The sequence below is a fragment of the Rhinoderma darwinii genome, chromosome 5, assembly GCF_050947455.1.
Source record: "Rhinoderma darwinii isolate aRhiDar2 chromosome 5, aRhiDar2.hap1, whole genome shotgun sequence".
Taxonomy (NCBI): domain Eukaryota; kingdom Metazoa; phylum Chordata; class Amphibia; order Anura; family Rhinodermatidae; genus Rhinoderma; species Rhinoderma darwinii.
The window spans coordinates 204,645,709-204,671,856 of record NC_134691.1 but is presented as its reverse complement, the minus strand read 5'-3'; the positions used below and the strand labels follow the sequence as shown (position 1 = coordinate 204,671,856).

The 26,148-nt window shown below is 42.2% G+C and overlaps 1 protein-coding gene across 3 annotated transcripts in view; it reads left to right on the top strand.

Moving 5' to 3' along the window:
- The window catches only part of TRIP13 (thyroid hormone receptor interactor 13), a 202,918-nt gene that overhangs the window by 139,584 nt on the left and 37,186 nt on the right, over positions 1 to 26,148 (top strand). For all 3 annotated transcript variants that reach the window (XM_075826882.1, XM_075826881.1, XM_075826883.1), the window contains exons 8-9: positions 15,899 to 15,962; positions 18,207 to 18,293. In XM_075826882.1, the coding sequence (XP_075682997.1) occupies positions 15,899 to 15,962; positions 18,207 to 18,293 (151 nt within the window). The remainder of the gene's footprint in view (positions 1 to 15,898; positions 15,963 to 18,206; positions 18,294 to 26,148) is intronic.

Sequence of the window (26,148 nt, the reverse complement as noted above, 5' to 3'; positions counted from 1 at the left end):
TCCCATGCCATAGATGCATTAATTGCAATCTTATGCAGAGGGGTAATACTTTTGATCATCCTGTGACACATAAGGTATTTATAATTAAACACCATGTAACTTGTGATACAGACTGGGTTATTTATGTACTTTGGTGCCCCTGCCATTTATTGTATGTGGGGGAAACTACATGTGATTTTAAAACAAGGTTGAATAACCATCGGTACTCAATAAGAAAAAAGAAAGGCGACTTACCTGTTGCAAAACATTTTACTGATCATGGCCATACGGAAAAGGATCTAAGATTTATGATCCTTGACCATATCCCTGTATCCTATAAGGGTGGTGATCGACATAGAGCACTACATAAATGCGAACTTCAATGGATTTTCCAATTGAATACCTTGCGACCTAATGGTCTTAACGTTGAATTTAATGTAGCCAGAGTTGCTTCTTGAGACCGTTACCTCCTGCTGTGTCTGGACTTCTGGTGATGTTCTCCTCTTTAAAGAAAAAATGTGTGATACATAAAAAATTTTTGACATGTTTTTAATAAAATAATTTTTCTATTATAGATAAACATGGGACTGCAGGACCACTTCAGATCAATTGTATTGAAATTACGATAACCAATATTAGCTATATCTGTGATGGAAAGGTGGTTGAAGTGTTCTCTTGCTCAATGTGTCTTTTTCCCAGCATATTTGAATTTTATTAGTTTCTTCCTTTCCCATGGCTGGGTGATATTTACGGCACATCTCTTCCCTTTCTTTTATATTTATGTTTATTTTTTTAATATAGTGAGTCCGTTACACGGGTTACAGGTGATATGGTTGGGATCGCGTACACGATGTGGTGTGCGTTTCTTTCCACGAACCTGTTTGATGGAGACCGCCGCCCACGGAATGTGGTCGGGATCCCGTCCTTCTCGTGTGGACTCTACTGATATATTACTATGTATGAGCTTTTGTTACTTTAATTATGATGTGCGGTAAACTGCCTATTCCCATGCAGGTATAAGACTTGGGTATATTTACCCTGTTGGTGCTGTGTAAAGACAAGATGAGCAAAAGATCTTTTTAGTTAATTCATATTTTCTATCTGTACTGTATGTAATGGCCTTTTCGGAGGATTGATATGTCTTAATTTTGGAAGCAATGTGTCATCTCCGGGTTATACGGATCGATCACATATAATTGATTATTATGAGGACTTTGTTTACTAACAATCGGTATCCTAGTTACTATTGCGAGACGTCATATCCGGTCCGGACTGATCCGACGCATGCGCAGTGGAGCTGGACAGACACTGGCTGTGAAATAACAAGTGTTACACGTCTTACAACAATACCTGCGTTCTGATTGGTTAAGTGGTCGTGCAGTCTCTGAGTTTCACCCAGCTGGTGAATATTACGATCTAAAGAATGTTATATTTTCTTGCATGACAAATGTATGTTTTATGTTGTTTTTAACTTCAACGTATTGTTTTCACTCTTTGTATCGATTGATGTCGCTTCGATACTCTTTCTTTGCTGTATCACGTTATTTTGAGATGTATATATCAACCTCATTATTCTAATGAGATTGATGACACTGATTGTATACACACTATATAAACCACTGAATTTGTATGTATCACTATGCTTGAGAAAGGTCCCAAGGTGGGACGGAAACGTTGCATTGCCATGTTGGCTCAATAAATTTCACTTTTTTTCACTTTGATCATTGGAGTGCTGCTGAATTTTCTTTTTGGATATACGTATGGTCTTTGGATCGGGACTATCAGCTGGCACCCTTCATTTCTGGAACCTATATACTGAATTTGAGTGCTGCCGTTTTTTCTACTGGTGTGTATTGGATCCTATCAGCCGGCACCTATTATTGGAATTTACTAAATTGTTTTCACGATGGAACGAAATGATGTTAATAATGAAATATCGTCTGCCAACACTGCTGTTGTTTTTACGGAGGAGGATATCGCCAGAATTCTTAACGGAGCAGAGGGTGACGTGTCCTTTTTGAGTACACCTTCATTACCGGATGTTAAGCGGAATTTGGAGTTTGAGTCCAAGAAGCTGATCAATGTCGATTTACATTTACTAACACTTGGTCAGTATTATAAGAATAAAATGGTTCCACGTGGGATGCGCCCACAGATGAAACCTACTATGCATGTACAACATGAAGAATTTAGATCTAAATACGAGCAACTGTCAAATAATTACGCTCTTGATACGATATTGTTGAATATGGATTTCTTACATCGAGACCAAATTAACTTAAAGAAAAAAGTTCAAGAATTGAGTGAGATATTACGTACCCTTATGTCTATTGAGGAATTTGGATTGCACATGGATAAACTACAGGTCACTCTCTCTAAAACACGAGCCGAAACAGAGGAAGTCAAAAAACGCAAATGGTATAGAGATCAACTTGACTATAAAACGGGTCAAATATTTACATGGGACCGTGCTTATGATCGAGTGATGGATCCATCAAGGAGGGAACAAAGAGGACGTGGTCTTAAAAATTATTCCAGTGGAGAAAATCGATATCAGGAACATCGACTAAAGGATAATGGTCAATACCGATATGAAAATCAGGCCAATGATTTTTTAGGAGGAACAAGTATGGAGCACAGAAATCAAAACCCACCAGGAGGGCAGGACATAAAAGAAACCGAGGAAGGAAGAACCCGCTCACAAAGGCAACAGCGTCAAGTGAATCAGAGGACTGTGTACAACAATCAAAAACGGAGTGTAGTGAAATCGTGGTAAATATCTCTTCCCATATATTGTCTGATGCACAATTGCAATTGTTAGCCAGGGGCTTGTCTTTCTGTCCGAGTCAACGTCTAGATTGGTTTCAATTAGAACTTGATTTATATAATTTTATTAGATCAATTAAACTGAAAGTGTGGTTTGACTCCAAGCCCCACGACAATATAGTGGAGACTGAATCTAAACCAATTTGTCTCAAAGATTTTGGCTTATTTAATAAGAGTGGCTTTCAGCCACCTGTGATATCGAATTCTATTGAAACATATGTGGAGTTAGTCAAGAAAGATCTGTCTAAATTACGTGTACTGAACAATGATTGTCTTAATCACCCAAATGTCACTACTGCAGAAATGACGGCTATGCATGAGTTGATCCATAGCCACGACCTCACCATCAAACCCGCTGACAAAGGGGGTGCGGTCGTGGTTATGGATACCGCAACATATCTGTTGGAAGCTCATAGGCAGTTGAGTGATACAGATATTTACAAATTATTAAGAACTGACCCTAGGTGTGATATTGAGATGAAGATTAACAATTTTCTGACATCAGCAGTGGATGAGGGTATTATCGACTCTGCGTTATATACCTTCTTGCTTATAGATCATCCAAATACTCCTTGTCTCTATTTACTTCCCAAGATTCACAAGGGCTTAGTGAATCCGCCAGGTCGCCCGATTGTATCGGGTAGGGGTTCCCTTTTAAACAACATTTCGATTTTTGTAGACAAGGCGTTGAGACAATTTGCAACAGACACTAGATCCTATATTAGGGACACCACAGATTTCCTTCAGAAATTAAAACAGATAAGACCTCCAGCAGGAGCCCTGCTGGTATCTTTTGATGTTGTCTCCCTCTATACCTCTATAGGACATGATAGAGGTATGGAGGCGGTGAGACGGAGACTAATGGATTCTGACTATGATATCCCGTGTAGGGAATTCATTGTGTCTCTCCTAGAACTTATTTTGACCAATAATTACTTCATGTTCAACGACAAATTTTACATTCAATTGAAGGGGACGGCGATGGGGTCCAATATGGCCCCCACCTACGCTAACATTTTTATGGACATGATGGAGGAGACATGCGTCTATGTGTCCCACCACTTCACCCATGTACTGGGGTGGTGGAGATACATAGACGATGTCTTCCTCATCTGGACGGATACTGTGGCTAACTTGGAGTCTTTCCACCAGTTTCTGAATCAGATTGATCAAAACATCCAATTTACTATGACCTATTCTAATGAAATGGTACAGTTTTTGGACGTCAATGTAATACTGAGGGACAATGTCCTAACTACTAGGCTCTATACGAAGGATACAGATCGTAATACCCTCTTACAGTTTGAGAGCTGTCACCCTAAGAACATGATACGGTCTTTGCCATTGAGTCAGATGATGAGAGCAAAACGAATTGTAGATGATCCGAATGATTTAGATACGTCCTTAGACCTCATGATAGCTAATTTTGCACAAAGGGGATACCCTAAACATCTATTACATACTCACAAAATGAAGATTATGAGTATTCCGAGGGAAACATTGACTAAACCGTATAAACACATGAAAAGCAAAAGATTACCATTTATATCTACATTTAATGTGTTGAGTGGCAGTATATCCAGTATTTTGAATAGACATTGGCCTATTATCAAAAATAGCTATAATCATATTTGTGAACTAAACAATCCACCCTTAATGTCTTACCGTAGATCTAAGAATCTACGGGACAACCTTGTTAGGACCAGAGTTGGTGATCAACAGTTAAAAGGGACACAAATATTATTGAAGTCTTTAAGACCAGGTAATTTCCCATGCCATAGATGCATTAATTGCAATCTTATGCAGAGGGGTAATACTTTTGATCATCCTGTGACACATAAGGTATTTAAAATTAAACACCATGTAACTTGTGATACAGACTGGGTTATTTATGTACTTTGGTGCCCCTGCCATTTATTGTATGTGGGGGAAACTACATGTGATTTTAAAACAAGGTTGAATAACCATCGGTACTCAATAAGAAAAAAGAAAGGCGACTTACCTGTTGCAAAACATTTTACTGATCATGGCCATACGGAAAAGGATCTAAGATTTATGATCCTTGACCATATCCCTGTATCCTATAAGGGTGGTGATCGACATAGAGCACTACATAAATGCGAACTTCAATGGATTTTCCAATTGAATACCTTGCGACCTAATGGTCTTAACGTTGAATTTAATGTAGCCAGAGTTGCTTCTTGAGACCGTTACCTCCTGCTGTGTCTGGACTTCTGGTGATGTTCTCCTCTTTAAAGAAAAAATGTGTGATACATAAAAAATTTTTGACATGTTTTTAATAAAATAATTTTTCTATTATAGATAAACATGGGACTGCAGGACCACTTCAGATCAATTGTATTGAAATTACGATAACCAATATTAGCTATATCTGTGATGGAAAGGTGGTTGAAGTGTTCTCTTGCTCAATGTGTCTTTTTCCCAGCATATTTGAATTTTATTAGTTTCTTCCTTTCCCATGGCTGGGTGATATTTACGGCACATCTCTTCCCTTTCTTTTATATTTATGTTTATTTTTTTAATATAGTGAGTCCGTTACACGGGTTACAGGTGATATGGTTGGGATCGCGTACACGATGTGGTGTGCGTTTCTTTCCACGAACCTGTTTGATGGAGACCGCCGCCCACGGAATGTGGTCGGGATCCCGTCCTTCTCGTGTGGACTCTACTGATATATTACTATGTATGAGCTTTTGTTACTTTAATTATGATGTGCGGTAAACTGCCTATTCCCATGCAGGTATAAGACTTGGGTATATTTACCCTGTTGGTGCTGTGTAAAGACAAGATGAGCAAAAGATCTTTTTAGTTAATTCATATTTTCTATCTGTACTGTATGTAATGGCCTTTTCGGAGGATTGATATGTCTTAATTTTGGAAGCAATGTGTCATCTCCGGGTTATACGGATCGATCACATATAATTGATTATTATGAGGACTTTGTTTACTAACAATCGGTATCCTAGTTACTATTGCGAGACGTCATATCCGGTCCGGACTGATCCGACGCATGCGCAGTGGAGCTGGACAGACACTGGCTGTGAAATAACAAGTGTTACACGTCTTACAACAATACCTGCGTTCTGATTGGTTAAGTGGTCGTGCAGTCTCTGAGTTTCACCCAGCTGGTGAATATTACGATCTAAAGAATGTTATATTTTCTTGCATGACAAATGTATGTTTTATGTTGTTTTTAACTTCAACGTATTGTTTTCACTCTTTGTATCGATTGATGTCGCTTCGATACTCTTTCTTTGCTGTATCACGTTATTTTGAGATGTATATATCAACCTCATTATTCTAATGAGATTGATGACACTGATTGTATACACACTATATAAACCACTGAATTTGTATGTATCACTATGCTTGAGAAAGGTCCCAAGGTGGGACGGAAACGTTGCATTGCCATGTTGGCTCAATAAATTTCACTTTTTTTCACTTTGATCATTGGAGTGCTGCTGAATTTTCTTTTTGGATATATATGCGTGTATATATATATATGTGTGCGTATATGTATATATATGTATGTGCGTATATGTATGTATGTGCGTGTATATATATATATATGTATGTGCATATATATATATATATGTATGTGCATATATATATATATATATATATATATATGTATGTGCATATATATATATATATATATATATGTGTATGTGCATATATATATATATATATATATGTGTATGTGCATATATATATATATATATATATATGTATGTGCATATATATATATATATATATATGTATGTGCATATATATATATATATATATATATGTGTATGTGCATATATATATATATATATGTATGTGCATATATATATATATATATATATGTATGTGCATATATATATATATATATATATATATGTATGTGCATACATATATATATATATATATATGTGTATGTGCATATATATATATATATATATATGTATGTGCGTATGTATATATATATGTATGTGCGTATATATGTATGTGCATATATATATATATATATATATATATGTATGTGCATATATATATATATATATGTATATATATATATATGTATGTGCATATATATATATATATATATATATGTATGTGCATATATATATATATGTATGTGCGTATGTATATATATATGTATGTGCGTATATATGTATGTGCGTATGTATATATATATATATATATATATGTATATGTGTATGTGCGTATATATATATATATGTATGTGCGTGTATATATATATGTATGTGCGTGTGTGTATATATATGTATGTGCGTGTGTGTATATATATGTATGTGCGTGTGTATATATATATATATATATATATATGTATGTGCGTGTATATATATATAATATATATATGTATGTGCGTGTATATATATGTATGTGCGTGTATATATATGTATGTGCGTGTATATATGTATGTGCGTGTATATATGTATGTGCGTGTATATATGTATGTGCGTGTATATATGTATGTGCGTGTATATATGTATGTGCGTGTATATATGTATGTGCGTGTATATATGTATGTGTGCGTATATGTATATATATGTATGTGCGTATGTATATATATATATATATATATATATGTATGTATGTATGTGCGTATATATATATGTATGTGCATGTGTGTGTGTGTGTGTGTGTATATATATATATATATGTATGTGCGTATGTATATGTATATATATGTATGTATGTGCGTATATATATGTATGTGCGTATATATATGTATGTGCGTATATATATGTATGTGCGCGTATATATATGTATGTGCGTGTATATATATATATAATGTATGTGCGTGTGTATATATATATATATATATATATATATATATATATATATATATGTGCTTATATATATATATATATATGTATATATATATATATGTATGTGTGTATATATATATATATATATATATATATATATATATATGTATGTCGCAAATAACATGCACTTCAAATACTGCCAGTTAAGGAGGGGCCAGAATTATTCTGTCGTTGTCAAGTGATAACGTGGAAGCCCCTCCATTTCTGACTCTTCACCAAGACAAGGTGGTGCTCTGCACGGTGCCCTCCGTTTTGCCAAAAGTTGTTTCGGCCCTCCACATTAATGCGGATATTGTCTTGCTGTCTTTGCCTTTCTCCCTGGATGTTGTCTGTGCTCAGTGGGTTTACCTTTCTATCACTGCTTCCTTCCAGCGGCCCGATTCCCTCTTCATCCTCCATGAGGGTCCCAGAAAGGGTTTGGTGGCCTCTAAGGCCAAAATTGCTCGGTGGATTTGAGTAATTGTTCTCGATGCTTATTGCGTCCAGGGAAGGGTTCCGCTTTTCTCTGTAACGGCCCACTCTACCTTAACTTACATAGTTACATAGTTAGTGCGGTTGAAAAAAGACATATGTCCATCAAGTTCAACCAAAAGATAGGAGGAAGGGATGGGAGAAATTATAACTTTGTTTTACCCCTATTGATCCCGAGGAAGGTATAATCCGACTGGATCAACATCCAAACAAGAATTCTACACTTTTTTCATTCCTGGAAATTATCTATGCTTTTTTTTTAAAGCCATCTACTTCACAGTTCTCACAGTACAGAAGGCTTGTCGCCTCTTCAGATTGAACCTTTTTTTCTCCAGATGGAGGAAGTGCCCCCTAGTCTGAGGAGGTTTTAAATGGAACAGATTTTCACCATATTTTTTGTATGTGCCATTTGTATATTTATATAAGTTAACCATGTCCCCCAAGTCGTCTCTTTTCAAGGCTAAATAGGTTTAATTCTTTTAAACTTAGATTCGCCATGCTCCTTATTAGTTTAGTTGCTCTTCTTTGTATTTTTCCCAAAGCTTTTCTATGAACTGGAGCCCAGAACTGAACTGCATATTCTAGATGAGGCCTCACTAATGCTTTGTAAAGTGGTAATATTACATCCCTGTCCCGTGAGTCCATGCCTCTTTTAATACACGACAATATCCTGCTGGCCTTTGAAGCAGCTGATTGACATTGCATGCTGTTATTTAGTTTATGATTTACAAGTACACCCAGATCCTTCTCAACAAGTCACTCTCCCAGTGTAGCTCCCCCTAGGACATATGATGCATGCAGGTTGTTGGTACCGAGATGCATAACTTTACATTTGTCCACATTTAAACCTCGTTTGCCAAGTAGATGCCCAAACACCCAGTGTGTCCAAATCTGCTTGAAATTTATAAACATCTTCCATAGACTGAACTATACTACATAGTTTGGTGTCGTCTTAAAAAATAGGAATAGAAGTCTTAATCCCATCCTCTGTCATTAATAACTTCTGCAGAGGCTTCTCTGGGTCGCAAGCTTTTGCAGGCATCTGTGAAATAGCTGACCATGTCCTGTGTTCTGTTCCCTTCCCTGGGGACTGTTCTAGGATGTCCCCCGGTCTGTGTCCCCCTATATAACTTACAAGAAAAATGTTTTGTTTTTTTTGCGTACTCCCAGTCAAATACTTTTCTTGTCCAGTACATTGTCCCACCCTTGTTTTTTTTTTTTCCAATGTTTTATTTGCCGTTGTCCGTTTGAGGGATTCCACTCTTGTGTTTAACATACCTATCTTACCTTCTATCTGCTTCTGCTATTGCTTGCGGAAAGAGTGAATAGCGCAGTGTCTGTGGGCAGGGTATATCCTGTAGGAGTCACTTTGGTATTTCATAGTGTCAGGCCTTCTAGCAGTACAGGCATATAACCGCGGTCTGTGTGCACCAATAAACTAGACAAGAAAAGAATTTTACGGTGAGTAGTCAAAAAATTTTGTTTGTTTTTTACCACTGTTTTTTTCAGCCTTTTGTGTTTGTTTTGTTTTTTGTTTTTTAGGCTTTTCTTTTAATCCAGCAAATGTAAAAACTGGTGGTAGTTTTTGATAAAAAAAAAATAATAAATTCCAAAACTTCTCCTCATCCCATTTGATTTTAGTTGAGGTTCAGAGGTGGAAACCTCTGGCGGAAAATAAATTCCTAAAACTTCATGTTGAAATCCATGGAGGAAGATTTTGGGCTTTTTTTGCTCTGATTCTGACATCGCTTCCACATCAATATTTGCATCAAAGCTCGCTGTGGGAATAGTTCTGTGAAGTCTAGGTTGTGCCTGACGCATTACCTGATTAGTTGCCCCCAACCACCTACACCCCACAAGCATCGGAGTTTACTGATGCTTTGATAATCCATGTACAGATAGCACGGTTGTCATAATCAACCCCTGACGAAGCACCAGCGAAACGCGCGTTGGGTTAAGCAGAGGTCCCCCTCCTGGTCTTGATCTCCTATTTATCCTCTTATACGCAGGTGTAGGTATACTACTTTACATGTCGTTTTTACTTAGATTGTACCTTATATATATTCTCTATACTTATTTGTGTGTTCATCTGTGCAAAGCGTACCATGCCTAGTACCTGCTTATCAATATGTATGTATGCACTTTAGCTATATATAGGTTTTGTCAGACCATTTTTTCTTCTGGGGGGCTACTCTGCTTTCACGTTCGGATTCCGTTTGTGTTCGAGGGTCCATGGCATTTTATTATGTCTAAGTGTTATATGTTGTCTCCATGTGTCTAATTGACTTTAATAAAGATTATTTGTATTTTTTCAAACACCTGGTCGTGACTTGTTTCTTATTCTGGTTTAGTTTTAATTAGTCACTAGGACCACTAGTATCATTCGGGGCATTAGTCGGTTTGATAATCAGAATAATGCAAATATTTTTCCTGATGACCTTGTCAAAGCTTACGGTTGACCAAATCAACCTTTACGGCCAGCAATTCATTTTGGAAACTTATTCTTTTTTTTGCCAGGCCTTAAAAGTGGCATCCTACTAATAGTGCCAAATTGGTTGGTTCTAAATATGGGCTTTACTAAATGCCAACACAAAGCTCCTACTGGCCAACAGACATCTTGCAATACAATGCCCAGGCTTTTGAGACCATAAAAAAAATGTATACGTTCTAATGATTATTTTACAACCACTTCCTCCTCAGAATGACCCCAATTTTGATTGGATTTTTAAAAATATACCCTTTTAGTAATTTTTCTTTGTTAGATAACTTTTCTTGTACATACACCCCACAACAGCCGGATTACTCACACTTACCGGGTATATGAGGGGTAAAATAGTAATATTCAGCTCCTAAACTGTCCCCTTGTCCTAACCATCATTTGGAAGATTGTGTGGGACCTCCCGCACCCATTGTTTGATCAGGGGTACCACGAAGATCTTAATAATTGGTACACATTGTAACCCTGTTAAATTCCTGGGGGAGAAAAAAAACAGTGGAGCGTTAGACGGTAAAAATAAAAACTCCCAAAGAACCTTGTGAACCAAACCCTGCAGTTTGGTGAGAGCGTTGGGCGCTACACAGCGGGTTTCCTAATGTTGTCATCCATCCATGAGCCAGCAACTCCCTTGTCCCAGTGCGATGCACAACATCCACTATGCATCTAGCCATACAACAAATTTATGGCAGGAGTCAATCTATCGATTTAAAATCGATGCTTAAACCATACAATGTCATGCGGAAGCCTAAAATATGGTATTAAAATTTGCTATATACCGAATATAAATGGCATTGTAAAATTAATTTGTCCTCTTCAGGAACACTGGTCACCAGGGGACATGCTTGGAATAGCAAGAAAAAAAATATATGTAATATTTGGAAATGTGGCAGAGGTAGGAGAGAGTTCTACTTCTTCAATTGATGACACCTGACAGCACTTTCCAAGAAAAAAAAACGCTGTCTGCTCCAAAAATGCTATAAGCAAAGACCCCATATACCAGTGCGACACCTACCCTTCTAAATCTAGACTTTGCATCAAGGAGTGCTTCCACATCTACTACTCCTCTCTGAATTTTTAAATGAATAAATTAATTTGTCATTTTCACCCCATCCCTTTTATTTATAATTTTGTCTTTTCCTCATTTAAAAATTGGACTGTGAAGAAAACCCCATAATAAAACGAAACATTCTCATTATACCCCTAGATAAATACCTAGGATTTTAAAAACGGTGTAAGGCCTCATGCACACGACCGTAGCCTTGTGCACGGCTGTGATTTTCGGGTCGGCCGGCAGCGGACTGTCAGCCGCAAGCCACCCGCAAATCGCGGGCAATGCACATGGTCGCGGCCATTATTTTCAATGTGCCCAGACCGCAGAAGACGGCCGTAATAAGACATGTCCGTTCTTTCTGCGGTGCGGGCTCCCGGGCCATTCACAGACTGTAAAAACTACGGTCGTGTGCATGGCCCCATAGAAATGAATGGGGCCGCAATTCTCCCGTGGATTTTCGGGGGAATTGCGGCCGCAAAAGCACGTTCGTGTGCATGGCGCCTAATATCTGCACAATTTTTTTAGGCATATGCAAACATTAAGTGGTGTCAAAAAATTATCCAAGTAAAAATAAGGCCTCAGGAAGCGGAAGCCTGATGGAAAGGAACTAACGGAGATGTGAACAGAGCTTATGAGTGTGTTCACATCAGCGTTCGGTTTCCATTGATGGGTTCCGTCAGACATTTCCGTCGGAGGAACCCATCAAATGCTACGCTATTCTGACTGTCGAAAAGCAACTGATGCCTGACAGAAAGTAACTAACAGAGGTGTGACGTGCTTTAGGGCCTGTTCAGTTCAGCGTTCAGTTTCCGTTGGTGGGTTTTGTCAGACCTTTCTGTCGGAGGAACCCATCAAGGGAAAGGGAAACGGAAGCCATAGCTTCTGTTTTCATTACCATTTATTTCAATAGTAATACTTCCGTTGCCATCAGGCTTTTTCAAGATTTTTACTACAAAACCATCAGTTGTCGTTTGTTGTCATCAGTTTTTACCATCCGTTTTTAACATCAATTTTTACCACAACGGTCCACCAAAAAGGTAGTCTAGGGTCTGAAAATGTGGCAATTTTATAAGGGCCGGTTCACATCAGCGTTCGCTTTCCGTTCAGGGGTTCCGTCGGAGGTTTCCATCGGGTGAACCCCTCAACGGAAAGTCAAACGTAAACCTTAGCTTCCGTTTGCATCACCATTGATATCAATGGTGATGAAAACATTGCTAATGGTTTCCGTTTGTCACCATTCCGGCAGGTTTTTGTGACGGAATCAATAGCGCAGTCGACTCCGCTATTCTGTCGAAAAAACGGAAACCTGCCGGAACGGTGACAAACGGAAACCATTAGCCATGTTTCCGTCACCATTGGTATCAATAGTGATGCAATCGGAAGCTAAGGTTTCCGTTTGACTTTCCCTTGAGGGGTTCCACGACGGAAACCTCCTACGAAACCCCTGAACAAAAAGCGAACGCTGATGTGAACCATCCCTAAGAGTGGTGGATAGTTTGTGTTAAATTGGATACATGATAGATTAGATACTTGTTGTGTTCAATGTCAGGGCTCTCCTCTGCTTCGGCCTTGGCGCTACACTGCAGTCTGACACACACATTGTAATGTCACGTGTGTCATATTCAGCGCAGCGCCAAGGCCGGCGCCAAGAGAGAGCCCAGAAAGAAGCTGCTGTCCACTGACCTCAGATCAGATCTTCAAAGCAGCCATGGGAGCCTGAAAAGACGCCAAACACTAGCCATAACTTCAGGGAGTAGATCGTTTTTCACTCCTTTACAGCTACCCAATACCACCCTGCATCTCCTACCCACACCACACCACTGAGGGATTCACACAACAGGGTTCGGGTGTCGGCTGTTAAAAACAGCCATCTAGGTCCATTTTTGACGGACGTTTTGCATCACTTCCGTGTTTTCCGTTTTTGACAAATTTTTAAAAACTGATGAATTTCATGTGTAGATAATGAAACACTGCCCTCTGTAGATAATGCAGCAGTGCCCTCTGTATATAATGCCACACACCCCCTGTATATAATGCCACACACCCCCTGTATATAATGCCACAGTATCCCTGTATATAATGCCACAGTACCCCCTGTATATAATGCCACAGTACTCCCTGTATATAATGCCACAGTACCCCCTGTATATAATGCCACAGTACCCCCTGTATATAATGCCACAGTACCCCCTGTATATAATGCCACAGTACCCCTGTAGATAATGTCACAGTACCCCCTGTATATAATGCCACAGTACCCCTGTAGATAATGTCACACAGCCCCCCTGTAGATAGCGCCACGCAGCGTCCACTGTATATATTGCAGCAGTGGCCTCTGTATATAATGCCGCAATGCCCTCTGTATACAATGCCACAGTACCCCATGTGTATAATGCCGCAGTACACCTTGTAGATAATGTCACACAGCGCCCCCTGTAGATGGTGCCATACAGCCCCCACTATAGATGGCACCACACAGCGCCCCCTGTAGATGGTGCCACACAGCGCCTCCTGTAGATGGTGCCACACAGCGCCCCCATGTAGATGGCGCCACACAGCGCCCCCCTTTAGATGACGCCACACAGCAGCTCCTGTAGATGGCGCCACACAGTGCCCCCTTTAGATGGCACCACACAGTGCCCCCTGTAAATCACGCCTCACAGTGCTCCCCTGTAGATGGCGCCACACAGCGCCCCCGTGTAGATGGCACGACACAGCACCCCCTGTAGATTGTGCCACACAGAGCCTCCCTGTAGATGGCGCCACATAGCGCCACCCCCACTGTAAAGAGTGCTACCCCCCATCCCCTGTATATACCACTGAAGCTACCCCCACTGAAGCAGAGGAATCCCCGGCCAGAGCATTGCCGACGCTGTGGCCGGGGATTCCCTAACGGAGGACCCCCTGACTCCACTGTCCATGTATGGACAGTGACATTTGTGGCTACTCCTTGAGCGAAATCCCCGTTGCCGACTCCGGACAGATTATCGGCAACGGGGATTCCGCTCAATCAGTAGCCACTGACGTAACTGTCCATACATGGTCAGTGGAGTCAGGCGGTCCTCCGTGAGGGAATCCCAAGCCACAGCGTCGGCGATGCTCTTGCTGGGGATTCCTCTGCTAGAGGGAGCTTCAGGGCTCCCTCTAGCCTGTCAAGGGTTTCACCGAGCACAGCACTGTACCTGGGGTATTCTCGGCATCCCTCTGCTCCTCAGATCTGAACTCATGCTGAAGCAGGGACCTGATCGTTCCTTGCTTCAGTATTAAGTTCAACTGTGTCCTGAGGACGCAAACACAGTTGACAGCGGGACATACCCCCCGCCGCACGGAGCCACGGGACACCGCCCGGAATTCGGGACTGTCCCGCTGAATCCGGGACGGATTGGAGGGTAGTCGTCAGGGGCTCTAGAGCGGAATCCCCGGCAATGCTATGACCGGGGATTCCGCTCCTAGCTCACATACAACTTTCCACTGGGCGCTGCCGGAAGGTGGGTGCGGCAGCACCCGGCGTACATCCGGCCACCATTGAAATAGGATACGGCACCAGACCTCCCTGGGAGCCGTAAACAAAAACGCTGCAGGTAACGTTTTTGCATCCGGCTCCCAGGGAGGTCCGGCACCACAACGGATGTCCCCTGTGCCAGAACAGATCCCATAGAAAGCTATGGGATCCGTTGTAGCATCAGTTTGCCTCCGGCTGTTCTTCAACACGCCGGAGGCAAACTGAAGCGGACGGCATGCGTATGTGAACGGCCCCTGAGAGTCCTTTAGTTGCTTTTTTGTAAACTCCAGGTGGGCTTTCATGTGTCTTTTACTGAGGGGAGGCTTCTTTCTGGCCATTTTGTCAAAAAGCCGAGATTGGAGTGCTGCAGTGATGGTTGACCTTCTGGAAGTTTCTCCCATCTGCACACAGCACACACAGTATCTTTGGAGCTCAGCCAGAGTAACCATTGGGTTCTTCGTCACCTCTCTTAACCAAGGCCCTTCTCCCCCGATTAGTTCGTTTGGTGGGAGTTTTGGTTTTCACTTGTCTTTATGGAATATTGAGTGCAGAATCATGATAAATATTTTTTATTTTAGCACATGGCCTCAACATAACAAAAGGATTTGAAGACTTTCTGAATGCACTGTATATATAAGAAAAAACATTTAGATTTATTTTTGCATCTAAGATAGTAATACAAACAATTCACCTTGTTGCATTTTATTTTCTAGATATAGATATGGTCAACTTATAGAGATCAATAGCCACAGTCTCTTCTCAAAATGGTTTTCAGAGGTAAGCATATTGAATAAAGGTAAAAAATACATGTAGTAACCTCTGTGTGATTTGGCATTAATAAGTAATTTTATGATACAATGGCCTACATTTATTATTCATTTTACATCTAATTTTGGTGAAAATTTAACAGGTTAAAATGTTGTATCTGTGATTGCACCAAATATGTGCAATCATTTGCAACATTTATTTTCCCACTCCAAAAAATACAATTCGGAGTGGTCAAGCTACTTTAACCCCCTAACGACAAGCCATGTACAGTTCCGTTGTTGTGGTTAAGGACTTAATGCAATCCAACGTATAGTTATGCTAATGAGGCTTGCAAAAGTCCAAGTGGGTGTGTTTAAAAGTAAAAGTCCAAGTGGGTGTGTATTATGTGCGTACATCGGGGCGTTTTTAATACTTTCACTAGCTGGGCGCTCTGATGAGAAGTAACATCCTCTTCTCTTCAGAACGCCCAGCTTGTGACAGTGCAGATCTGTGACGTCACTCACAGGTCCTGCATCGTGACGGCCACATCGGCACCAGAGGCTACAGTTGATTCTGCAGCAGCATCAGCGTTTGCAGGTAAGTCGATCTTACCTGCAAACGCTGATGCTGCTGCAGAATCAACTGTAGCCTCTGCTGCCGATGTGGCCGTCACGATGCAGGACCTGTGAGTGACGTCACAGATCTGCACTGTCAGAAGCTGGGCGTTCTGAAGAGAAGAGGATGTTACTTCTCTTCACAGCGCCCAGCTAGTAAAAGTATTAAAAACGCCCCGATGTACGCACCTAATACACGCCCACTTGGACTTTTACTTTTAAACACACCCACTTGGACTTTTGCAAGCCTCATTTGCATAATTACAAAAATGGTCATAACTTGGCCAAAAATGCTCGTTTTTTAAAAATAAAAACGTTACTGTAATCTACATTGCAGCGCCTATCTGCTGCAATAGCAGATAGGGGTTGCAAAATCTGGTGACAGAGCCTCTTTAACCCCTTTCCCCTGCTTGCGTTCTGGGCCCTAATGACTAAGCAATTTTTATAGTTTTTCCATCGTCACATTTGAAGAGCTATAACTTTTTTATTTTCACGTTGACATGGCTGTATGAGGACTTGTTTTTTGCGGGATAAGTTGTATTTTTCAATGGCACCGTTTTGGGGTATGTAGAATTTTTTTATTCACTTTTTTTTGGGGGGGATATAAAAAAAACCCATCAATTTAGCCAATATTCTATGCGTTTTACATTTACGCCGATTACTGTGCGGCGTAAATAACATGCTACCTTTTATTCTATGGTTCGGTATGATTACGACGATACCAAATATGGGGAGACCCGTGCAGGACGTCGATTAGGCCTCCGTGAAAAGGCGTCGGCCTAGAATAAAGCCCATTAATGGCCGCCGTGAAAAGGCATATCAGCGGTCATTAAGGGGTCAAGTATGGGTACCCGCACGTAGCGAATTTTCCACAGCATTTCTTCAGCAAAATACACACGATTTACGTGTGGATTTTGCTGCAAATTTTACTCCTACGGTACATTTAAAATGGTGAAATTCCATCCAGAACATAATGAGGGATGCTGCGGATTTAAAAATCTGTGTCCTGTTCTGATTTCCTTTGTAGAAAATATTCAGCAGCATGTGGATGAGATCTTTTAAATCTTATCCACTTTCCTGCAATATTCTTCCGCTAAAGATTTTACACTCGCAAATCCTGACGGAATGTAGCTTATTTGTGGATTCTCCATCCGGATTTGCATGAGGAAATTCCGCATCGAAAGACAGTTGCACGCAAGTGGATGAGATTTAAAAAATCTCATGCATGCTGCTGAACATTTTCCGCATGGAAATCAGAGCATACTGCGGACTTTTAAATCCACAGCATGCTCGTTCTGTTCTGAATTTTTTCTGTAGACTTTTCAAAATGCAGAAAGCGTGAAATCTGCAGCAAGATCCGCACGTACGACGTGCAAATTTTGCTGTGTAAATGCTACAGAAATACTAAGTTACTGAAAACGTGCAACAATTTCGCTGTGTGTACAGGGGGCCTTTAGACTCCTTTATCAAAGGCAAAAGTGAAAAAAGACACATGTACTGCTGCTCATATGCACCTTTTAATAAATTAGGCACAAATCCGTTTTTGGAAGAAAGCAATCATATTTGTCTAATTCTGTCATACATGAATACTGACATTATTGTGCGTGTTTTATTTATGTAATATATGTATATATAATATTTATTTCACCTATGTTTTCAGAGCGGCAAGTTAGTAACAAAGATGTTTCAGAAGATTCACGAACTTATAGCTGACAAGGATGCTCTAGTATTTGTGTTGATAGATGAGGTATGTAAATTTTCAAATTGTGTACATCTTAACCCCTTAATACCACAGGTTTTTTAAACCTTCAGGCTTCCTTCACACACACACTTTTTGTGTTACGTTTTATGGGCCAAAAATATGCATCCGAAAAAAAATAGTACATGCATTTTTTCTGCCCATTTTGGTGTTGTTTTCCGAATAGTGGGGAAAATTTATCAACCTCTCTACAACCGTTTTCTAAGGGGCATGGCTTAATAAAAGGGCGCACATTTTTTATAATTTATTATGGCGTAAATTATAGTTTAAAATCTGTGGTCCGTGCTCCCCAACCACAACCTTCCCACAATCAGACTCTCCTCCCCCCAATGAGACTACACTCTCCATCCCTATCTAATATATATATGCATAATCACCTCACCGCTTCTCCCCTCCTGGTCCCTCAGACATGGTACTCAGACTGTTGTATGTGATATGCTCTAGCACTAAGGAAGTCAGAGGTCTAAGGGAGAAAAACGCCCCTACATTCTGAAAAAAACAAAGCAAAAGCTTGATGCAATGTAGTGTGTTTTAATTTTCACCATTGACTTCCAGCTAACATCTGGCTGCAGCATTTTGTGCAGCAAAAAGATGCCAGGAAAAATGCCAAAAAATTGTGGTTTTCCTAAAAACACTGTATGTGAAGCCACTTTAGAGGAGTTATCAGAAGACTTTTATATTGATGACCTATCCTTAAGATAGGTCATCAATATCCGATCGGCGGGGGTCCGACTTCTGACACCCCCCACCAATCAGTTTATTGAAGAAGCCGTGGTGCTCTGGTCGTTGCTTACAAGTCACAGCTCCTACATTCTTTAGTGGCTGTGCCCAGTACTGCACCTTAGTCCCATTCACATGAATAGCACTGAGCTGCAGTACCAGGCGCAGCCACTACCGAATGTACAGGGCTGTGCCTGGTAAGCAATGAAAAGACCGCAAAGCTCACTGGTGTGCCGCCGCTCCTTTCATCATCTTATCGGTGGGGGAGTTGGATCCCCACCAATCTGATATTGCTGACCTATTCTAAGGACCAGAGCAATTTTCACAGTTCTGCCATGTGCATATTTAAAGGGGTTATCCAGCCCCAGAAAATTGTATTTCAGTGCTATAAATGCATAAAATAAGGACACTTACTAATATACATTTTGTTTCAATATTGTGCCGATGCCCCGTTTGGGAACACAGTCACGTGTCTGGAAGTCCTGTAGTACTTTCTGCTTTGATGATGCGCCGGCACATACCCATGTGACAAATAGCAGTCTCCCTCTTCCATGGTGTTGGCGCATCATCAAAGCATGTGACTGCTAGGGGCTGGCACTGTCACGACACCGAGAAAATAGGCCAGCCCCCTTCTTCCTCAGCCTATCTCCGGCTGGCATTTCCCAGCGCATGCACACTGTACCAGTGAGTGGGGCGGGGATACAGGCCTATAAGGAAAAGAAGGGCATGAAGGGAACTGTAGTTTCAGAGCACACTGAAACTGCTTGTCACACCTACCTGAAAGTTTTGTGAGTGGCTACATCAGAAGTGGTGAGTATTGCAGAAGTTTGATTTTGTGCAGGCAGAGTAGTTGTAGTGTAGAGATGTGTTTATACATATTTTGTGGGGTTTTTATTTTTTTGTGTGGTCCCCGGATAACCCCTTTAATGAAATATAACTTTGTATGTGGTTCATGAATTTTACACAGTTTCTTTATATTCTATATTTATTAGTAACATTATCGTTTGTATTTTGTATAGTCATGGAAATCTGGAGATAAAAATGAAAGTAAAAATATAATTTTCATAATTTCAACTATAATAGCTGTAAAGGAAAGTTGTTTTTTCCTCATACAAGTCTTGAAATTTATTTTTGCATTGATCGTGGACACATAATTTCGAGGTGTAGTTTGTTTTTGGACCAGCATGTAGTATAAAACTCAAATTCACTTTTTACATTATAATGCCTTAGGCTTCATTCACACAAGCGTGTCCGATTTGCGCAAAAAATGGACCATGTTTCATGTTGGTGTGCCATCAGTGTGCTTTGCGTGTGGCATCCGTTTTTCACGTCCGTGATTATCCTCTGCAAGCAATTCCTTTTTTTTTCACATTTCCCTGCATTTCTTTAGCAACTGATGCGTGAAACAAATGTCCGCATGCTGTCCGTGTTTTTCACGCACCCATAGACTTCATTAGGCGACGAGGTCCGCAAAAACGAACCAAAATAGGACATGCAGTGAGTTTCAGCTAACGGACACTCGCTGCGTGAAAAATACACGCATGTCTGAATAGCCCCATTGAAGTGAATGAGTACGTGTGCCGTGAGTTATTTCAACGGACAGCACACGGACGCAGAACACGCTCGTCTGAATGAGCCCTCACTTCTACAGATGCGGCGATACCAATTACATTTATTTATTTTACATTTCTTTTGGGGAAAAATGGGAAAAGCAACTTTGTTTTTTATACTTTTTTTTTTGTTTAAAAAGTTTTTTTATTTAATTTTATTTTGTTTATTATCCCCGTAAGGGACTTGAACTATCAATAATTGGATTTCTTGCACAATATATTGCAATACTTATGTATTGCAGTATATTGTGTTTTTTACTGTTTCGGCATGGCTTAATAAAAGCAGAAGGATGACCGACCTGGGGCCTTCATCATGATTCTAGGCTGTCATGACAACAATCGGCATGGTATGAATAGAGGAGACACAGAGAAGCATCTTGCTCACTTATAAACTGTTTAAAGGAACACAACCTAGATATGAATAATAAAGGGAAATAGGAGGTAACCTGCCCAACAGGGGATTTGTCTGCTGTCTTGAGCTGTACAGAGTGAGCATGGCCGGCCTTAGGTATGTTCAACCAGTGCGTTCGCACAGGGCGCCAGCCACCACATTGCAAGAGGGGCGCCAGCGAGTGTGTGTATCCCCGCGCCGTTGCAACTACCAACGGGGATACACAGACTAACTGCAGTCTCCTTTCCACCCAGGCGCTTCTTCACTTAGTGGCCGTTGCTACCGCTGTAGCAGCCGCTGCTAGCGGTGACACCGGGCACGAGGGCGGTGGCGCCGCTACCAGCTTCTGCGGCTGCTATAGCGGTAGCAACGGCACTATAGCAGAGCAGGGAGGTATCTCCCTGCTCTGCTGTCTACTAGCGCCACTGTAGCTCCCTGAGGGAGCGGAATCCCCGTGTTGCCGGTTATTTTGCTACTGGAGCACTGCTTGATGTCTCTGTCCATATATGGACCGTGACATCAGGGGAAACTCCTGAAGCGGAATCCCCGGTCACAGTGTTGTAGACTCTATGACCGGGGATTCCGCTCCAGGAGAAGCCAATGACGTCGTGGACACAGACGACAGGAGCTTCTCCTGGAGTGGAATCGACGGTCATAGCATCTGCAACGCTGTGACCGGGGATTCAGCTTCAGGAGTTTTCCCTGATGTCACTGTCCATATATGGACAGAGGCATCAAGCAGCGCTCCAGGAGCGGAATCCCCGACCACATGGGGATTCCGCTCCTTCAGGGAGCTACAGGGGCGCTATCTATACTGGAAGGGGGGGTGTTGCTATCTACAGGGGGGCTGTGTGGCACTACCTACAAAAAAGGACAACTGTGCAGGAGCACACAAAATACCCAGCTTTCCCGTGTATAAAAAAAAAAATGTGGAAATAAACTAAGATATAACTTTTATTTAATCTAGCTAAAAGGATTAATCCTTTACTCAGTCTAAATAAAAGTTATATCTTAGTTTATTTCCACACATTTATTTCATAGCTGGGAAAGCTGGGTAATTTGTGTGCTCCTGCACAGTTGTCCTTTTTTGAATGTCTATTGCCCGCCAGCTATCAGGGTCATTTCGTAGTCCTTGCACTACCTACAAGGGGGCTGTGGGCAGTGTGGCACTACCAACCAAGGGGCTGTGGGCAGTGTGGCACTACCAACCAGGGGGCTGTGGGCAGTGTGGCACTACCAACCAGGGGGCTGTGGGCAGTGTGGCACTACCAACCAGGGGGCTGTGGGCAGTGTGGCACTACCAACCAGGGGGCTGTGGGCAGTGTGGCACTACCAACCAGGGGGCTGTGGGCAGTGTGGTGCTACCAACCAGGGGCAGTGGGCTGTGTGGCACTACCAATCAGTGGGCTGTGTGGCACTACCAACCAGTGGGCTGTGTGGCACTACCAACCAGGGGGCTGTGTGGCACTACCTACCAGGGGGCTGTGGGCTGTGTGGCTCTACCAACCTGTGGACTGTGTGGCACTACCAACCGGTGGGCAGTGGGCTGTGTGGCACTACCAACCAGGGGGCTGTGGGGTGCTACCAACCAGTGGGCTTTGGGGCACTACCAACCAGTGGGCTGTGTGGCACTACCAACCAGGGGGCTGTGGGGCATTACCAACCAGGGGGCTGTGGGGCACTACCAACCAGGGGGCTGTGGGGCACTACCAACCAGGGCGCTGTGGGGCACTACCAACCAGGGGGCTGTGTGGCGCTATCTACAAGGGGGCTGTGTGGCGCTATCTACAAGGGGGCTGTGCGGCGCTCCCTACAAGGGGGCTGTGCGGCGCTCCCTACAAGGGGGCTGTGCGGCGCTCCCTACAAGGGGGCTGTGCGGCGCTCCCTACAAGGGGGCTGTGCGGCGCTCCCTACAAGGGGGCTGTGCGGCGCTACCTACAGGGGGAATCTGTGAGTGTTGGGCTGATGGTCTTCCAGTGGTTTCCACCTCTGACCTCCAATTGAAATTAATAGGAGGCAGAAAATACCTGCGGCGCCCGATTGGAGCTTTTTTTTCCTGCGTCTTTTGCATTCGCTTCAACAGCTTAAGAAAAAACCCCAAAAAAAGGTCACACAAAACTGTCAGTTGCTGAAAGAATTTTGAGGCAGATTTTTTTTGCCTTACAAAAAACGTGTGTGAACATGCCGTACGAGTGCTTGTTCTTAGCCGTTTTCTGTCTTTCTCAAAACAATTTTTGGTAGGAGGGGCCTGAGTAAATTTTGTTTTTCCAGTGCTGCCTCAAGTCCGAAAAGGTTGGGAAACTCTGTACTAGGCTACAGGGTCCCGTCATGGAGCAGCTCAGTTCGTCGTGGGAACGGGGCTTAGATGAGTACAATTTTTGTTTTTGTTTGGGGGCACTGTCTACAAGGGGGAGGTGCGGGGGCTGTATGGCACGATCTACAAGGGGGAGGTGGGGGACTGTATGGCAATGTCTACAAGGGGGAGGTGCGGGCTGTATGGCACGATCTACAAAAAGGAGGTGGGGGATTATGGCACTGTCTCCAGGGAGGCTTTATGACAAATTCTACAGGAGGGCACTATACTGTGTGAGGGCCACTAATCGGACATTATACTGTATAGGGGTACTACAGGTGGCATAATACTGTGGGCACAATTAGAGGACAAAATACTGTGTCCTTGAAGGGGTTGTAATATATTATATTATTATTATACTGTATGGGGGCACTAAAGGGGCATTATAATTTTTTTTTATGGGGCATTTTTTTTTAATGATGGGGTGGGGGGGGCGCCAAAAGATCATTTCACATAGTGTGCCATCTATCCTAGGGCTGGCCCTGAGAGTGAGTAGTGTAACTATACTGGTGTTGTAATTTGACTTTAGTTCCCCCAGTTCCGCTATCACAGGTGCCATTAATGTTTAAGTGCTCCAGCCTCTCCTCTCTGCATTGAGTGATGGTTCTTGCAGTCTCATTGATTAAACACTAGGGCTGTCACTCAGAGGGGCAGGCAGCGTTTAGTGAGGAGAGCCTGGAGCATTTCAACTTCAAAGGGCTACCTCCTGAACAGTTGCGGGCGCATTTACATATGGATACCCGGTATAGTTGCGCTACTCACCCCAGCCTGTACTAGTCTTTCTCAATGAATTATAATATCATCAAAAAGCTCATTTATTTCAGTAATTCAATCCAAAAAGTAAAACTCAAATATTATATAGATTAATTACACACACTGATCTATTTCCAGCATTTTGTTTCTTTTAATGCTGATGATTATGGCTAACCGTCAATGAAAACCCCAAATTTAGTGTCTTAGAAAATTAGAATATTATATAAGCCCAATTTCAAAAATGATTATTAATACCGAAATGTTGGCTTACTGAAAAGTATGTACAGTATATGCACTCAATATTTGGTCGGGGCTTCTTTTGCATGAATTGCTGCATCAATGCGGCGTGGCATGGAGGCGATCAGCCTGTGGCACTGCTGAGGTGTTATGGAAGCCCAGGTTGCTCTGATAGCGGCCTTCAGCTAGTCTGCATTGTTTGGTCTGGTGTCCCTCATCTTCCTCTTGACAGTACCCCAAAGATTCTCTATGGGGTTTAGATCAGGCGAGTTTGCTGGCCAATCAAGAACAGTGATACTATGGTTATTAAACCAGGTATTGGTACTTTTGGCAGTGTGGGCAGGTGCCAAGTCCTGCTGGAAAATGAAATGAGCTTGTCAGCAGAGGGAAGCATGAAGTGCTCCAAAATTTCCTGATAGACGGCTGTGTTGACTCTGGACTTGATATAGCACAGTGGACCAATTTTGTTGCTCATTATACTGTGTGGGGGCTGTTAAGGGGGGCATTATACTGTTGGGGAACTATACTGTGTGGGGGCAGCTATGGTGGAATTATACTTTATGGGGGACATACTGTATGGGAGCATTGTACTGTATGGGAGCATTATACTGTATTGGGGCAGCTATAAGTGGCATCATATGGGAGCTTAGTACTGTGTGGGGGCATTATACTGTATTGGGGCAGCTATGAGGGCATTATACTGTATGGGGCAGCTACGAGGGCATTATACTGTATGGGGGCAGCTATGTGGGGCATTGTACTGTATGGGGCAGCTATGGGGGCATTATACTGTATGGGGCAGCTACGAGGGCATTATACTGTATGGGAGCAGCTATGGGGAGCATTATACTGTGTTGGGGGGCAGCTATGGGGGAATAATACTGTGAGGGCAGTTATGGGGGTCATACTGTAGGGTCAGGGCCGCCATCACGGCAGTACAGCTGGTACTGCCATCAGGGGCCCGGCCAGAATGATGAAAAATAGGGGCACGTCGCTTCGCAGCAACTTTACACATTTCATTGAGGGCCCCAGCGTTAGTCACTTGGAGAAAGGAACGGACCCTGCAATGTAATAGGGCCCGTTCCTTACTCTGAAGTAACTAGCGCTGGGGCCCGGAGAGGACTTACAGTAGGGGAAAATGCAGCCTGTAGAAGCTCCGTGTGGAGAGATCCCGCCCCTCCCTCCCCCAGCCAGCTCCATCTCTACACCGCCGACTGGACCTGCAGGGGCTGGTGAATGTGTGTCCCTCTCTCCATCCTGCTTCACATTACACCTGACCCCACTTGATTATACAAAGTATGAAAATAGTTTCCCTAGCATTTTTTGCTACGATTTTCGTAATCGCAGCAAAAATTAACAGTTTTGCCTCGGTTTTTGAAAAATTTGCGTGATTTGAGCCGCGATTACGAAAATTGCATTAAAAAAAGGGTACAAAACATGGTAAAACAGTGCTGTTAGGCTATAGTCAAAGTGCGTAAAAATAACGTTTTTGTTACCTTTTTGAAAATAGACTAAGGCCTTATTCCGACGGTCGTGCTCGGTCCGTTTTATATGGACCGTGTATCGGCCAGATTTCCCGGACCGACCACAGTTCAGGGAGCCGGGCTCCTAGCAACATAGTTATCTATGACGCTGGGTGTCCCTGTCTCTCCGCGGGAAAACTGTCCCGTACTGTAATCATGTTTTCAGTACGGGAGCGGGGACAGTATTCCCGCCAAGAGACAGGGACTCCTAGCGTTATAGATAACGATGACGCTAGGAGCCCGGCTCCCTGAACTG